Consider the following 18,433-nt stretch of genomic DNA (forward strand, 5'->3'; position numbering starts at 1 on the left):
ATTGTTGGTTTAATATACCTTAGATCAAGGACAAAGCATTTTTTCAATTTGTTGTAGAACTCACCTTCTGCCTTATGCCTTATGGCTAAACAGCACATCCCTTTAATTTGCTTCAATGTCCAAACAGCCTCCTCCAAACTGGCATCCTCTAGTACGGTCTTCTTTGGATCTCTGCCATTATTTTCCACCTGCAAATTAATCAAATCAGTCTTCCGGAAAAGCATCAGTCCTATACAGCCAAACAATTCCATTTTCAACATAATTGGCACATTTATGCAACTGCTTTTGTACATTGAAATTTGTATGGAAGCCAAGGAATAGATTTGAAAATACTATAAGTAGGTATTGACAGTATATTAGAGTCCAACTTTGATATGGTGTTTCGAAAATGAGAAATACTTTATCATCAAGTTTGGATTTTGGAACACAACCAGCACCTGTGGGATATATTCTCATGAAAGTAAAATTTCAACTGAAGATGTATTTTGTTCTAAAAGTGACTGAAGAAATGAAATATGTGAAATAATCTGAAAAGGAAACGTGGTGCTGCAAATGTGAGAAAAATTAGAAAGGTGTGTACAACCTCCCTGTAACATGATAATTTTCTCATTGACTTATCGTCATATGTTAATTACAACATCCAGGCATTGTCAGTCACAATACTACAAGAACAAGTGAGAATTTAGAAGAGTGTTCAGCAATATGTTAAAGTTGGGAAAGGAAATTAATTACTCCATGAACTGAGAGGTGAAAGTAGCAACACTTCTTTTTTTACCCACCTCTAGTCTTGATGTCATACATTGTCTATGAGCAATGGTTGCACTTTGATACCTTACCCTTATTATGTGTATGCCCTTTTAAACAATGTATGTTGGCAGACTATCTCACTCAGCCTCTCCTCATTCACTGTCCATTCATACATGTATTCAATTGCATGTATAGCATGGAGTTGGACTTCTGAGTCTTTTGCCCTGCTTTACTTCTAGAGCCATAAAGTTTACCCTTTATGATGCTACTGAAAAATCAGTTAAGGCAGCACAACTTGAAGGTTGAACCCAGGAGCTCCCATATCTCCATGAACCAGAAACTGAGTACAGCTTAGTTAAGTCTTGGACAAGTTAGCCAAATAGCTGTAGTCTGTATGCCCTGGACAACTGAAAAACCTCCACACCTTATCAGCCTCAGACGATTCTAACTTGGCAAATCAAAATTGGTATTAGATCGTTTGCAGATGGTTAATGACAGATCCATCAGCTGTGTTAAGACTCCTCTAGGAAGCTAGATTACTGTGAAAGAAGCAGGCACCAGGTCAGATTCTGAAGCTGGTCACCACCGGAAATGTTACTATTAATTTGGGAGTTTTAAATCCATGTGGAGCCAGGAAGAGCAGGTGTACTTCACTCTTAGCAATAAAGAGTTTTGCAGCAGGATACAGACCCCTAACAAACAGAAAAGAATGTAATGAGCATGATTGGCTGTGCTGCCCCAATTCTTCTCACCAATACCAACACCATCAGTCACCCAGTCCTCTGACCCATCTTGACCTTTTATCCCCAAGCCTGATTTCAGGCAATGATAAATTTATATCTCCAAAAGCATACTTCTGAGCAATCAGAATCCCTGAAACTCAGGAAATGAAATCAATATTCTATACAGTCTCTAAAATTAACATGTTGGACTCTTTATATAATAAACAAAAAAATCATCATTTAAAAATTCAAAGCTACAACTATTGAAATGTTCATTAATTTCATGGCCAATCACACTCATTACTTTCTTTCTTGTTTGTTAGGGATCTGTACCCTGCTACAAAACTCTTTATTGCTAAGGGGGAAAGCTAATGACCCACTCCAAAATCTATTACCGATTGAAGGAGTACAAGAAAAACAAAACTTCACATAGCCTCTCCTCTGTGGCACAGTCAAGCTCACCATCTGCAGAACTGCAAGTCCAAATTAAAACTTTACAGCTAAGAGTCCCCAGTGTGTCACACGCAACACAGGAATGTGACTTCAAATATTTGAAAATCAAAACATATCCTTTGCACATACAAAATAATTCATTTAAAATTAAATTATGAAATACAGATCCATTGGATGGAGAAAATAAAAGTATCAGCATGCAAAAACTATCGTAAGAATGACTTTAATGGGTTATCTGCTTTACAACAAGATGAAAGAACCATTACCTATGTTTGCCTCACTTTTTATTTGTTTCTGCATCACCTCACTGTCGAAGTATGTAAATATACAACATTTTTTTATTAATAAAGTATATTTTTGGAAATAAAAAAAAGTGGAAAAAGTGATATCCTTCTGCCAGAGTTAAATGTGGGTCCGCTCAGTTACTGGACCCTCATCGTGCCTCAAATGCATGTAAATATAGTCTTGTACAAATAAGAGATGCTTTTAGTTTGTTTGTTTCTTGGATAGTCAAACACCAATGTTTTGATTGTTTGGATATGCTACTGTAGAGAACTGAATTACGTTTATAATTGTGTGAATATGTATACATATATAAAAAGATATTTTTATGAATAAAGTATATTTTTGAAATAAAACAAAAACTGTTGTATTCATGGCAATTAGATCATGGCTGATCTGATAACTCCACATTCCTGATGAAGGGCTTTTGCCCGAAACGTCGATTTTCCTACTCCTCAGATGCTGCCTCACCTAGGGAATGCTGGATGACTAAATTGAGGTGAAAATGTGTTGCTGGAAAAGTGCAGCAGGTCAGGCAGCATCCAAGGAGCAGGAGAATCGACATTTTGGGCAGAGCTCATGCCCGAAACGTTGATTCTCCTGTTCCTTGGATGCTGCCTGACCTGCTGCGCTTTTCCAGCAGCACATTTTCAGCTCTGATCTCCAGCATCTGCAGTCCTCACTTTCTCCCTGACTAAATTGAGGGTTTGGTTAAGAAAAAGAAGGAAGCATATGTAAGGTATAGACAGGATAGATCGAGTGAATCCTTAGAAGTGTACAAAGGCAGTAGGAGTATACTTAAGTGGAAAATCAGGAGGGCAAAAAAGGGGACATAAGATAGCTTTGGCAAATAGAATTAAGGAGAATTCAAAGGATTTTTACAAATACGTTAAGGACAAAAGGTTAACTAGGGAGAGAATAGGGCCCTTTAAAAACCAGCAAGGCGGCCTTTGTGTGGAGCCGCAGAAAATGGGGGAGATACTAAAGAAGTATTTTGCATCAGTATTTACTGTGGAAAAGGATATGGAAGATACGGAATGTAAGGGAATAGATGGTGACACCTTGCAAAATGTCCATATCATAGAGGAGGAAGTGCTAGATGTCTTGAAACACGTAAAGGTGGATAAATCCCCAAGACCTGATCAGGTGTACCCTAGAATTCTGTGGGAAGCTTTAGAAGTGATTGCTGGGCCTCTTGCTGAGATATTTTTATCATCGATAGTCACAGGTGGGGTGCTGGAAGACTGGAGGTTGGCAAACGTGGTGCCACTGTTTAAGAAAGGTGGTAAGGACAAGCCAGGGAACTATAGACCAGTGAGCCTGATGTCGGTGGTGGGCAAGTTGCTGGAGGGAATCCTGAGGGAAAGGGTGTACATGTGTTTGGAAAGGCAAGAACTGATTAGGGATAGTCAACATGGCTTTGTGCATGGGAAATCATGTCTCACAAACTTGATTGAGTTTTTTGAGGAAGTAACAAAGAGGATTGATGAGGGCAGAGAGGTAGATGTGATCTATGTGGATTTCAGTAAGGCGTTCGATAAGGTTCCCAATGGGAGACTGGTTAGCAAGGTTAGATCTCACGGAATACAGGGAGCACCAGCCATTTAGATGCAGAACTGGCTCAAAGTTAGAAGACAGAGAGGGTGGTGATGGAGGGTTGTTTTTCAGACTAGAGGCCTGTGACCAGTGGAGTGCCACAAGCTCGGTGCTAGGTCCTCTACTTTTTGTCATTTATATAAATGATTTGGATGCAAGCATAAGAGTTACAATTAGTAAGTTTACAAATGACATCAAAATTGGAGGTGTAGTGGACAGCGAAGAAGATTACCTTAAATTACAACAGGATCTGGACCAGATGGGCCAATGGGCTGAGAAGTGGCAGATGGAGTTTAATTCAGATAAATGCGAGGTGCTGCATTTTGGGAAAGCAAATCTTAGCAGGACTTACACACTTAATGGTAAGATCCTTGGGAGTGTTGATGAACAAAGAGATCTTAGAGTGCAGGTTTATAGCTCCTTGAAAGTGGAGTCACAGGTAGATAGGATAGTGAAGAAGGCATTTGATATGCTTTCTTTTATTGGTCAGAGTATTGAGTATAGGAGTTGGGAGGTCATGTTGCGACTGTACAGGTCATTGGTTAGACCACTGTTGGAATATTGCGTGCAATTCTGGTCTCCTTCCTATCGGAAAGATGTTGTGAAACTTGAAAGGGTTCAGAAAAGGTTTACAAGGATGTTGCCAGGGTTGGAGGATTTGAGCTAGAGGGAGAGGCTGAACAGGCTGGGCCTGTTTTTCCTGGAACGTCGAAGGCTGAAGGGTGACCTTATAGAGGTTTATAAAATTATGAGGGGCATGGATAGGATAAATAGACAAAGTTTTTTTCCCTGGGGTCAGGGAGTCCACAACTAGAGGGCATAGGTTTAGGGTGAGTGGGAAAAGATATAAAAGAGACCTAAGGGGCAACTTTTACCCACACAGAGGGTAGTACGTACATGGAATGAGCTGCTAGAGGAAGTGTTGGAGACTGGTGCAATTGCAACATTTAAAAGGCATCTGGATGTATATGAATAGGAAGGGTTTGGAGGGATATGGGCCGGATGCTGGCCGGTGGGACTAGATTGAGTTGGGATATCCAATCGGCATGGACCGGTTGGACCAAAGGGTCAGTTTCCCTGCTGTACATCTCTATGACTCTATGACCTGCTGTGCTTTTCCAGCACAACTCTAATCTTGACTCTAATATCCTGCATCTGCAGTACCCACTTCTGCCACCTTATATAACTTTTCACCTTCTTGCTTATCAACCTCTGTGTTAAACACATTCAAAGATTTTGCTTCTACAGTGTTTTGAAGGAGAAAATAGTGATAGGCTCGCACTCCTCTGCACATAAAAGATTCCCCTTATCTCTGTCTTAAATCAGCAACCTCAATAACTCTCAGGATATTATATGTTTCAATCTTACTCTTCTAAACTACAGTAGAAACATATCTACCCAGTCCAATCATCCCTCATAAGACAGCTCATCCATTCCAGGTATCAGTAATTGTTCCTCTAATTTGCATGTCATGCAGCCACTGGGTAGCTGTATGCGCATTGAATGGCAGATCAATGCGTGGCTTCTGCTTCTGGACGCCCTGCTGCTGTCACACTTCAGACCTCAGAAGTCCAAGAAAAATTACGAGGAACATTGAGTGTCAATCTAGGAAACTTTCTTTGAACTGCTTCCGCTGCACTTATATACTTTTCTAAATATGAAGATCAATGTTGTACACAGTACTCCAGATGTGATTTCACCAGTGCTCTGTATGAATGAAACATAACCTCCCATTTTGGTATTCAATTCTTCAAAGAATAAGGAACATTCTTCTACCAGCTTTCCTATTTACTTGTATCTGCACAATATATTATTGCGAATCATGCACCCAGCTTCCTCTGCACCTAAGCTCAGCAATCTTTCAACATTTACAGAATGTGTTTCTTCTCCATTCTTCCTGCCAAAATAGACAATTGTTACATTTTCCCACATTATTCTCCATTTGCCACTTCATTTCCCTTTCACTTGACTTGTCTATATCTCTACCTCATGTCAGCATCACAAGTTACCTTCCTACCTATCCATGTATCACCAGCAAATTGAGCCACATTTTCTTTGATACCTTTATCCAAGCCATTGATATCGATTGCAATAAGTTGAGATCTCAGCATTGACTCTTGTGGCATACCACTGTGGCATCCCCTGCAATTCTAACAACTTGCTTCATACCACTTCCCTGTGAATTCCTGATTTAGATTTATTTCTGAGTGCTTACTTCTATCTTCCATCACACTGAGCAGAAAACTACTCATTTATGCCTGCTCTCTCTTGTTAGCTAGCCAATATTTTATCCATATCATATGCTACTTGGAACACCATGAGCTTTTACTTTTCGTAATGGCCTTTGATGTGGCACCTTGCCAAATGCCTTTTAGAAATTTAAATCAAAGAGTGTGGTGCTGGAAAAGCACAGCCAGTCATGCAGCATCTGAGGGGCAGGAGAATCGACATTTTGAGCATAAGCCCTTCATCAGGAATGAGGCTTGTGACCCAAGAGTGCTGAGAGATAAATGGGAGGGCGTGGGGCTGGGCGGGGGGTGGGGGGGAAGGTAGCTGGAAATGCAATAGGTAGATGAAGATGGGAGTGAAGATGATAGGCCGGAGAGGAGGGTGGAGTGGATAGGTGGGTGGGAAGGAAGATGGACAGGTGAAGAGGGTGATGCTGAGTTGGCAGGTTGGATCTGGGATAAGGTGGAGGGAGGGGAAAAGAGGAAACTGATGAAATCCACATTGATCCCTTGTGGTTGGAGGGTCCCAAGATGGAAGATGAGGCGTTCTTCCTCCAGGCATCGGGCGGTTAGGTTTTGGTGGTGGAGGAGGCCCAGAACCTGCATGTCATTGGCAGAGTGGCAGGAGGAGTTAAAGTATGCGGCCACAGGGAAGTGGGGTTGCTTGCTGCGTGTGTCCCAGCAATGTTCTCCTCTAGTTGGTTTCCTAACTCCCCAGCGTAGAGGAGACCACATCGGGAGCAGCGGACATAGTAGATGATATGTGTGGAAGTACAGATAAATCCCTGTTGGATGTGGAAGTATCCTTTGGCGTCTTGCATGGAGGTAAGGGGGAGGTGCAGGTTTTGCACTTCTTGCAGTGGCAGGGGAAGGTGCCGGTAATGGAGGATGGGTTAGTGTGGGGGGGGTGGGGGGCGTGGACCTAACAAGGGAGCCGTGGAGGGAATGATCTCACCGGAACACAGAAAGGGGTGGGGAGGGAAATATGTCCCTGTGGTGGAGTCTGTTTGTAGGTGGCGGAAATGGCGGAGGATGATGCGATGTACCTGGAGGTTGGTAGGCTGGAAGGTGAGGACTGTGGGGTTCTGTCCTTGTTGCGATAGGAGGGGTGAGGTTCAAGGGCGGAAGCGCGGTAAGTGGAGGATCCTCGATTTTCCTGCTCCTCAGATGCTCCCTGACCGGCTGTGCTTTTCCAGCACCACAATCTTCGATTCTGATCTCCAGCAACTGCAGTCCTCCCTTTCCCCTATCTTGGAGGACTGGTGCAGAGACGATGGGCCAAATGGGCCCTTTCAGTACAGTAGGGCTTTTTTATTATATTATTAGCTCGTATTTCATCTTCTTTGCCCCTTATTGCTTTTTCATTATCCTCTTCTTTTTAAAGGCTTCCTTCAACTTCTACGCCGGAGTATCTGGAATAAGGTAGGTGATCTTGCAGCATAGATAGGTATCTGGGACTTCGATGTTGTGCCCATTTCTGAGATATGGATAGAGCAGGGTCAGGAATGGATGTTGCAGGTTCCAGGGTTTAGACCTTTCATTAAGATCAGGGAAGGCAGTAAAAGAGGGGGGGTTGTTAGTCATGGACAGTTAAACAGTGGTTGAAAGAACTTTTGACGAGGACTTGTCTACTGGGGTTGTATGGGCTGAGGTTAGAAATAGGAAAGAAGAGGTCACACGCTGGGAGTTTTTATAGGCATCTGCAAAACTCCAGGGATGTGGAGTGCAAGAAACAGAGTGGTCATTATGGGGTACTTTAACTCCCCCAACATTGACTGGAAATGCAATAACTCTATATGTCAGATGGATTAGTTTTTGTCCAATGTGTGCAAGAGGCTTTCCTGATACAGTATGTTGCAGGGCTGACAAGAGGTCAGGCCACACTGGATCAAGTACTTGGTAATGAAACAGGCTAGGTGTTTGATTTCATATTAGGTGAGCACTTTGGAGAGAGTGACCATAATTCAATTACATTTAGTTTAGCAATGGAAAGGGATAGGTACATGCCACAGGGCAAGAGTTAGAATGGGGGAAGGGTAATTATAATGCAATTAGTCAAGACTTAGGAGGAATAGAATGGGGTAGCAAAATACAGGGGATGGGGACAATCGAAACGTGGAACTGGTTTAAGGAACAGATATTGCGTGTCCATGATAGGTATGACCCTGTTAGGCAGGGAGGCAGTGATAAGGTAAGGGAACTGTGGTTTACTAAAGAAATTGTACCTGTTATTAAGCGGAAGAGGGAGGCTTATGTGACGTTGAGACGAGATGGTTCAGATGAGGCGATGGAGAGTTACAGATTAGCTAGGAACGTTTAAAGACAAAAGTTAAGAAGAGCAAGGTGGGGACATGAGCAATATTTAGCAGCTAGAATAAAGAATAACTAAAGCTTTCTATAGGTATGTGATGAATAAAAGGATGACAAAGGTAGGAATAGGGCCAGGCAAAGACAGAAGTGGGAAGTTGTGTTTGGTCCCTGTGAAGATCGGAGAGGTGCTAAATGAATATTTCTGATCTGTTTTCACTCAGGAAAAGGAGATTATTGTAGAGAAGAAGACTGAGATACGGGCTATTAGGCTTAAAAGGATTGAGGTTAGTAAGGAGGAGATGTTATCAATTCTAGAATGTGTGAAAGTAGATAAGTCCCCTGTGCTGGATGGGATTTATCCAAGAATTCTCTGGGAAGCTAGGGAGGAGATGATGAGCCTTTGGCTTTGATCTTTGAGTCATCAGGTTTAGTACCAGAGGACTTGAGGATTTCAAATGTTGTGCCCTTGTTCAAGAAGGGCAGTAGAGATGACCCAGGTACTTATAGACCAGTGAGCCTTTCGTCTGTTGTAGGAAAAGTTTTGGAAAGGATTATCAGAGATAGGATTTATAATCATCTAGCAAGCAACAATTTGATTAGAGATAGTCAATATGGTTTCATCAAGGACAGGCCATGTCTCATAAACCTCATTGAGCTTTTTGAGAAGGTGACCAAGCATGTAGATGAGGGTAGGGCAGTTGACATGGTGTACATGGACCTCAGTAAAGCCTTTGAAAAGGTCCCACATGGTAGGCTATTGTAGAAAATGCGGATGCATGGGATTGAGTAGATGTAGCAGTTTGGATTAGAAACTGGCTTTCTGTAAGAAGGCAGCAAGTGGTGGTTGATGGAAAATATTCAGCCTGGAGTCTGGTTACTAGTGGTGTGCCACAAGGATCTGTTTTGGGACCACTGCTGTTTGTCATTTTTATAAATGACTTGGATGCAGGCACAGGTGGATGGGTTAGTAAGTTTGCAGATGACACTAAAGTTGGTGGAGTGGTGCACAGTGTGGAAGAATGTTGCAGATTGCAGGGGGACTTGGATAAACTGCAGAATTGGGCTGAGAGGTGACAAATGGAGTTCAATGCAAATAAGTGTGAAGTGATTCACTTTAGGAAGAATAACAGGAAAGCAGAATACTGGGTCAATTGAAAGATTATTGTTATTGTGGATGTTCAGAGGGATCCTGGTGTCCATGTACATAGATCCCTAAAGGTTGCCACCCAGGTTGATAGTGCTGTTAAGAAGCCATACAGTGTGTTAGTTTTTATTGGTAGAGAGAATGAGTTCCAGAGCTGTGATGTCATGCTGCAACTATACAAAACGCTAGTGCAGCCTCACTTGGAATATTGTGTACAGCTCTGGTCACCCCATTACAGGAAGGATGTGGAAATATTGGAAAAGGTGCAGAGGAGATTTACCAAGATGTTGCCTGGTCTGGAGTGAAGGTCTTATGAGGAAAGACTGAGGTACTTGGGTCTGTTCTCATTGGAGAAAAGAAGGCTAAGAGGGGATTTATTAGAGACATATAAGATGATCAGAGGATTAGATAGGGTGGACAGTGTGGGTCTTTTTCCTCGGAATGATGATGTCAGTTTCTGTGAGCAGGCATAGCTACATATTGAGGGGTGATAGATTTAAGACAAATGTCAGAGATAGGTTCTTTACTCAGAGCATGGTAAGGGCATACACTGCCTGCCAAGGTAGTTAATTCAGCAATATTAGAGAGATTTAAACAGTCATTGGATAAGTATACAGATGATGATGAGATGGGCTTAGATTAGTTAGCAGGTTGGCACAACATCGAGGACTGAAGAGCCTGTTCTGTGCTATGTAGTTCTATAGTCAATGTTCCCAAGTCTCTGGTTTCCCACCAATCATCACCACACTGTATGCTTTTTTTTTTGCTTTCATGCTGTCCATGAATTCCCTTGTCAGTCATGGTTACCTCATCCTCCCCTTAATATGTTTCTTCATCCTTGAATGAATATCTGCTGTATGTCCTGAATTAACCCCAGAAACTTCTGTCAATGCTGCTCCACCATCTTTCCTGCTAGCCTTCTCTACCAGTTGCTCCTCCCTTATGTCTTGTACAGGGTAGTTATCTTTATTCATTTGTAATACTGTTTCATCTGATTCCAGCTTCTCCCTCTCAAACTCCAGGGTGAATTCTATCATATTATGGTCACTGCCTCCCTGGGGTTCCTTCACCTTAAGTTTCCTAATCAAGTATGTCTCATTACACATCACACATCCAGAATTCCTGTTCCCTCATGGGCTGCATCATAAGCTACACCAAAAACAACGATCTCATAGACAGTCCACAAGTTCCTTTCCTTGAGATCAACTACCAAACTGATTTTCACAGTCCACCATGATTATTTTAATGTTTCTTTCATACGTACCTTTTTTATAACCTTATTTGTTTTCTTCCACAATCCTGATTAATGCTAGGAAGGTTGTACACAACTCCCACCAGGATTTTTTTCTCTTAGCTTTCCCTCAACTCTTCCTACACAGTTTCTTCTATCTCTATATCATTTCTTGCTATTGATTTAGTTTCATATTTTACAACAAAGCCGCCCACACCCTCTATACTCTATGCTTGTCCTTTCCAATAGAACATGTATCCTTGGATATTTAATTCCCAGTTCTGATCCTCTTGCAGCCACATAACTGGTACCTACAACATTTTATCTGCCAATTTCAATCTGCGCTACAAGCTCATTTACCTTTTTTCATATACTGCTTGCATTTAAGTACAATGCCCTTAAGTCCTGTCTTGACTGCCTTCCCCTTATCTGCTGTGCCTGAACTTAGTTTCCATACTCTGTCCTATTACTTGTTTTGGAAACTTCAATAATCTCTGCGGAGCCCATCTCCTTTTAGTTTTTTCCCTAATTATCCATGCAACTGAACACACCCCAGCCCCACTGTTCAAATCATCTACCATCTTGTTATTTTTCACTATTAATTTCCCAGACTCATTTGCAATAGGACTAATACTTAATTCATTCACTTTTTTTGAAACAGTAACTCTGCCTATTTATTTTTGTATTTCAAGCTAGCCCTTTGATGTAGTATAAGTTTTTTCTCCTTACTGATCTATTAACTATACTTTGCTGTATTCAATATTGTATCCAAACTTGCCATCGATCTTTGTGTTTTTCTTTTAATTTGATACTATCTCTAACTTCTTTAATTAACCACAGATGGTCAGTCCTCCCCTTGGAATTTTTGTTTCTCGTTGGAACTACTCTGTATTTTAAAGCATCCTCATGAATATTTGCCACAGCATCTCTGTTTACCAGTCCCGTAACCAAATTTGACAGTTCGCTTTAGCTGCTTCTGCTCACGCTATCATAATTGTCCTTACTTTAATTTAAAATATTAATCTTGCACCTTCTTTTTCTCTCTCTCCGTCAAACTGTATGGAAATTTAACCCTTTTGTGATCACTGCTACCTAAATGCACCTTCACTATAAGGTAATTAATTAATCCCTATCTCATTGCACAACACCAGATCTAGTGTAGCCTGCCATCTGGTTGTTCCCTGAAAATGTTGTTCTAACAAACTATCCTGAAAACATTTTATGAGCTCCTCACCTGGGCTTTTCGTCCATCTGATTTTTCAATTAAAATCCTCCATGACTTCCATCATGCCTTTCTAACAAGCTCCCTTTATTTCTTTCTTTATACTCTAACTGTCAGGGGGCCTGTTCATCACTACCACAAGTGACTTCATTAGAATTTAAATAGTAAAATTCAATAAATGTTATATGTGAAATATAGATAAAATTAGATTCTTAGAAAGTGAGAAGAATTGCCCTTACTTACAAATTCCCTGTACTCCATTAAAAATCACACTCAACAGAAAGCAGTAAGCATGAAAGCAAACATTTTAAAGTATTGAATAAAGTCACGTTTCGATATAGATACTTGTGTAATTTCCACATATCTCCAAGGCATAGCATACAGCACTTGACATACAGTAGTTCCAACAAGAAATAAAAATTCCAAGGGGAGGACTTACCATCTGTGGTTAAATAAAGAAGTTAGAGATAGTATCAAATTGAAAAAAAACACAAAGATGGATGGCAGGCTTGGATAGATTGGATAACATATTGAGTATAGCAAAGAATAGTCAAAAGATCAGTAAGGAGAAAAAAATTATACTACATTAAAGGGCTAGCTAGAAATACAAAAATAGATAGGCAGAGTTACTCTTTCAAAAAGTGAATGAATTAAGTGTTGGTCCTATTGAAAGTGAGTTTTATTTTAGTTTCAGTGACAAGCATGCCTGTAACGTTACCATCATGATCTGAAATCCTGGCTGAAGGCCACAGGCATACGCTGGAGATCCAGGTTTGATTTTGTGAATGAATATTCCAGTTGAATTCCCACCAATTATTTCAATTTGATCCAGAATTCCATCTCCATTGAATTTATATGAAGATATTTTGCTCATTAACTTCATATGAGGAGGTCCTCGTAGAAATGGCCTACAGCAAATAAAAAAAAGAATTTGGGAATTAGGATTCACTCTATTGAGAAATTATTTTCATTTTCATTTTCATTTTATTTCACATATTGGAAGATCAAATAAAACACGAAAAGTATCAGGAGCATACAAACAGTACTGTTGCCAGACATTTTCACTTTCTCACATGAAGGTAAGGCCTCTTTTAAGGAAACTAGTATCACTTCCAGAAATGTGAGGTTTTTATGAAATTAGATAGGGTCAACAATGGAACACTTGGATTATTTCTGTAAAAATTGATTTATATGCTTGACCCAGGTTTCCTTTGTAGATGTTTTGTTGATAGCCTTTCCCTATGATTGTATGTCTCCTCCAACTAATTAGCAGCAATGCTCTTAAATAGAGCTTTGTTTTGGAGGAGCCAAATATAATAGTGAAAATATCATCTATAAAGAATGATATAATTTGCAAAGTCAACTTGTGTAAAAGAACAAAACTGGAGACTGTGTTGTCTGTTATCTTCCATGTTGAAGGCGAAATTTTGGTCACATCCTTAAGGATAAGAATGCCACTAATTCAACCAAACTGTCAGTAATCTGACCTCACCATTATATGGCATTATAAGAGAACATTTATTGCTATGAAGTTACCATAGATTCAACATACATGCCCTATACCTAGAGGATGAAAAGATGGATCATACTAGAACCCTGGGCCTACTCAGAGAATTATATGATTATGATGTACAGTCTTTAGACAAATCCATTACGCAAAAATATATGGTCCATCTTAACACATTGGTTAAAAAGCTGAGATTAAGTGTTAACATATTTTATGCAAAGAATGAAAGGGGGAATGTAGTGATGATGCGGCCTAGACGTCATTGTTTACTGCTATTACTCTATTTAAAGCAAAATCTTTCTTTGTTCCTCCTCAGCAATATGGAAGAAAACATTTGAAAAACTATAACTTTGATTTTACTTAAATAAAATAAAATGTATTGTTTACCAGTCTTGTTCAGGTGGTGCGGTGGCTCCAGTCATAGACAATAAGCTTTCAGGTGATGGTTCAGACTTTTTGAATGGTACTGAAATGAATTTGACACAATTTAGATTTGATTTGTGCTGATAATTAAATGCTCCATTACACTTACATTCTTAGTCCACTTTCACTGACCAAATAAGTCAAATGCAAACTTAAAAGAAATACATTCCTTTACCAATTTAAATGTGATACCTTTATTTGTAAGTTGAATTGTAGCAAAGTATGTACACCCACAATATGGTGCAAGCTTTCTTTGCAACTTTCAGCAAATAACTGGCTCATAGGATTGATTTTGAAGGTACATTTCTGTACTGATATCATCAATATTAGCTGTTTTCATTTGAATTATCAGCTCAAGTGTTGCAAAAACATGGCCAGACAATCTCTCTGAAACTTAAGTGTCATTGCATTCCTACCTATTACACACATTATCTGAAAATGTTATATCTACACCAAGTCGTGATGTAGTAGGTGATAGTGCAGCGATGCAGTGCAACATGAAAGGATGTGGGTTTGTGCTCATCGTTCCTCACATGATCTTTATAAGTTTCCACTCAAAAAGCTGATATGCATTAGAAGTTGACTGATTAGGAACATAACAGGTTTTTAAGATGTACTGTGCTGCTATTAGGGTCCTTGCCTTGCCTAAAATATTTAAAGTAATTCAGGAATAAATTAGAATTTGGTAAAATTCATAGATAATCAAAAGAAAGGAATAGTTTGTTCTGATGCAGTCACCAGATTTGAAATGTTAACTCTGTTTTCTTTCCACAAATGTTGCTAGACCTGTTGAGTTTTGCCAGCAAATACATGGTTTTTTTTCCAGATCTCCAGCATCTACAGTTCTTTGTTTTATATTAAGGAATACTTTGTATTTATTTAAGGCTTTATTTTTATCATAACTCTCAAACATGCCTATGTATTTTATATTATAATGAATCAATTTGAGGAGCAGTCTAACTTGTTATGTGGTAGCAAGAAGGGTGGAGGCAATAGTTATGTTTGTTGAGGGATTCAAGGGACTACAAACATTTCAGGAGAAAATTCGGAGATAGAATAATGACAGATTAAATTCGGTGATGAGGAATGTACAACCTATTTAATAGTCATTGCTGAACTAGCTGAAAGAGACTTGGAAGCAATGGTAGACTCAAAAATTAGCATGGCCAAATATTATGTGCAGCAATGAATAAAGATAACAGGAAAGTGCTGCACCAGATAAGACCTTTTAAGGAAAAGTAGATGATTTACTAAAAAAAATGCTAAGCTAAATTTGGAACATGATTTTTGAAGTTAAATCCTGACTACAAAATTAAGGAATGCAGATCAGGATTAGTAGCAGGAGGCACCATTAAATCACAGTATAGAAATATAGCTAATATAGGAAGTAAGTATCCTGAAATCATTCGAGACAAGTGCCTGAAAATTCGGTCGTGCTCTAAAGCAATCACAGAGGTGGGATGGGTAGGGATGGTTTGCTGGTGGGACAGTGTGTGGTACATGCAGCTGGTCCTTTCATTCCAGTGGGAAGAGATTGCAGATGACCTTAATGATATGAGCTTAGCTATCTTAATTCTCATCTGCATACTGTTTGCCCATATCCATCACATTCAACCTCAGTACTCACAAGGTGTACCACTCTCTGTTAACCTTCACTCTCTCAAAATCATTACATAACATTTCAATCCATCTCTTTCTCCTCCAACTCACTCATTCTGCATTTCTTACTTACATCGTGAATGCAACCCAAACTTCCTCTTATGGACAACATGCAAACTATTTGATCACGACACACATAAGAATGTCACGATAGGGCAATCCTGTTTTTCTTGGAGAAGAAAATCTTGAATGACATGTAATAGGAGGCTGAGGCTGCAGGTCAATTTCCCGTGGAATGAAACATATAGGCCATTTCAGGGAGGGGCAGAATCACGGCTAAAACGAGTGGTAATGTTGAAGAAGATGCTGTGTAATGTTACTTTTACCCTTCTTGCTCCTATCTCATGCTGCATAATCTTCGGCAAACTATTTCTACTTCATCATCCAATCATTGATTGCTGCTTTCTCTTCACAGTAAAATTTAAGTTTCATTTCTCCCTTTCATTTGAGGCACAATTTTTTTGAGGACAGAGCAATCCACATGATTGGTACGCAACAATTTCTTTCACCACCGATGCAAAAAATAACAGCTGTTTAAACCACTTACAGAAAGCATTGTGGCACATTACTGAGGCTTCTTAGCCAGCACCTTCCAAAGCTGCAATCTCTATTACCAACAAGGACAAGAGACAGCAGCTGCTGTTTCCTCACCAAGACACGAACTATCCTGACATATCACTGTCACGAAGTCAAAACATCCTTCCTAACAACATCTGGGTCTACGTATACCAAATGGACAGCAGCAGTTCAAGAAAACAGTTCACCCCCAACTCCTCAAGGGCAATTAGGAGTTGGCAACCCCTAACATGGGCAGTAATGCTCACACCTTATGAATGTGAAATAAACAAGACATGTTGGCTTCCCTGTCACACTGAAGGAACAGAAACCAGCTTTCTTGAATGTGCAGAGTCATTTCAGCTGACTTAACAGGAACCACTTCAGAGACTGACACCAGAGAAGCTAAATCTTCATTATTTGAATTTGTTTGTCACAAGTTTTGCAGATGAAAGGAAGGAAAATCAGACAGCACAATGCCACTGTAGAAAATAGACACAGAATTGAATGAGCCAAGCTCTGAAGAAGGCAAACTGGCATACATTAAAAGTGCTAGATGCACTAAGTAGCCTGCAAGTAATAATTTTAAAGGAAAGTTTGGCTTCACGGGTTTCGTGCAAAGCTTGAAGAACATTCTGTCCAACATAGAATGAGTGATCAGCTTCATAAACACGACAATGGATCCTCTGCTGATGGGTTTCATGGCAGTGTACCTAAGGATCAGAGAGCCGTCACCTAGGCCTCCAAGCCAATATTGACAATGAGTTCTAAACTATCACATCACATCACTACGACTATTCTCCCACAGAGCCATCGAGTACTGATGACATGACTGAGAAAGGTGTCCAAGAGGCAGGTTTGATCTTTTGACACTCATTCTCAGTACCCATGTTGGTGCCCCACAGCGATCTGAGGCAGATTGTCCCAAACCACAATGAGATGCTGTAGTCAGAAGATAACACCCCCTCCCTCCCACCACAGCCATCTGAAGTGCTCACAGATGTTTCCCACCTATAAAGTTATATACACTAGGGAGTTCCTCCAATAAACCATTACATAAATAAATGAACACAGAGTAAAAGCACTAAAAGATTGCACATGCATATTTTTAAAAATAATTTCTGTTCAGTATTAAATACGGATGACATTGGGCTGTTGGACTTTATTTTGTTCTGACTTTGATGTTCCTAACCATGATGTGGAGATGCCGGTGTTGGACCTAGAGTGGACAAAGTTAAAAATTACACAACACCAAGTTATAGTCCAACGGTTTATTTGGAAGTACTAACTTTCAGAGTACAGCTCCTTCATCAGGTCCTGTTAGGGACAAAATCCACTAGGTTGGAATGAAGGAAAACAATTCAATGATGATAGTTCTGTTTATGCTGATGAAGATCTTAGAACTGCCTCTATATTACGTATGGGAGTAAAGTAATCTCTGATGAGAGTAAAGACAGGACCTCATGATAACAACCACAAATTTGGCCAATTGTAAGGGCTATCCTGCAAATATCTCCTTAGTGGTCCAAATAGTAGGCTTGCTCAGCAGCATTTCTGATTGGCAAGCTCTTTAGATATGCTTGGTTCCTGATAAGAACATGAACTACAACTGAAGAGATATCCCTTGCCAATATGTAGTCAGCTTTTGACCTGACAATTTCTTTGAAATAAAACATCACAAAAAACCGATACAGGCTGAATGAATCGTGATTGCTACCAGGAAGCCAGGTACTGACCTACATGGCCTGTGGTCACAAAACAAGCTATTCAGAAAGATGTCAGATTGGTGATGGTATGTGAGCAATACAATGTGGCTGCAAGTTTTGAGACTTTAGATTACAGAATGTAAAGCTCCTTGATATAAATTCAAAATGGTGGCGGAGTAGCAGGACTGAGTCCAGGGCTCATCCACTCCCAATTGCTTTCTTTTTTTAAATTTTATTTTCTTCTTTTAACTTTTGCTCTTTTCCCTTTCATTTATTTTCTTTAATGCCTTTTTCAGCAATTTGATGACATCAGCGAGAGCGGATTGTGCATGGAATGGCAGCAGCCACTCGACCGTCAGAGGTGGTGATGGGATCAGAGGCAGCAGCCTCTAAGGCTGTTCTAGGAGATCAGAGGAGGCAGTGGGAGCAGGCCTTTCATGTAATGTTAGCAGCCTCCTGGCCGTCCTGGCAAATGGATGGAGCAGCAACAATAAGACGGCTCCTCCCAGCATTTGGAGGCAGTGGCGGCAAACGTCTGCTGGTGATCGGAGGTGCGGTGACATCGTCAGCTGTAACAAGAATGTGGCTCCTACCGGCAGTTGATGCAAGACCTGGACTGCAGGGTGTGGATGGGCCCAGGTGTCTGCA

The 18,433-nt window shown here is 40.3% G+C and overlaps 1 protein-coding gene across 3 annotated transcripts in view; it reads right to left on the reverse strand.

Annotated features, from left to right (window-relative positions):
- Positions 1–18,433, reverse strand: part of card14 (caspase recruitment domain family, member 14) — a 96,522-nt gene that overhangs the window by 15,047 nt on the left and 63,042 nt on the right. For all 3 annotated transcript variants that reach the window (XM_060844905.1, XM_060844906.1, XM_060844904.1), the window contains exons 12-14: positions 13,830–13,908; positions 12,654–12,843; positions 65–188 (exon numbers count right to left, since the gene is read on the reverse strand). In XM_060844905.1, the coding sequence (XP_060700888.1) occupies positions 65–188; positions 12,654–12,843; positions 13,830–13,908 (393 nt within the window). The remainder of the gene's footprint in view (positions 1–64; positions 189–12,653; positions 12,844–13,829; positions 13,909–18,433) is intronic.

This window comes from Hemiscyllium ocellatum, chromosome 25, assembly GCF_020745735.1.
Source record: "Hemiscyllium ocellatum isolate sHemOce1 chromosome 25, sHemOce1.pat.X.cur, whole genome shotgun sequence".
In the NCBI taxonomy this organism is placed as follows: Eukaryota; Metazoa; Chordata; class Chondrichthyes; order Orectolobiformes; family Hemiscylliidae; genus Hemiscyllium; species Hemiscyllium ocellatum.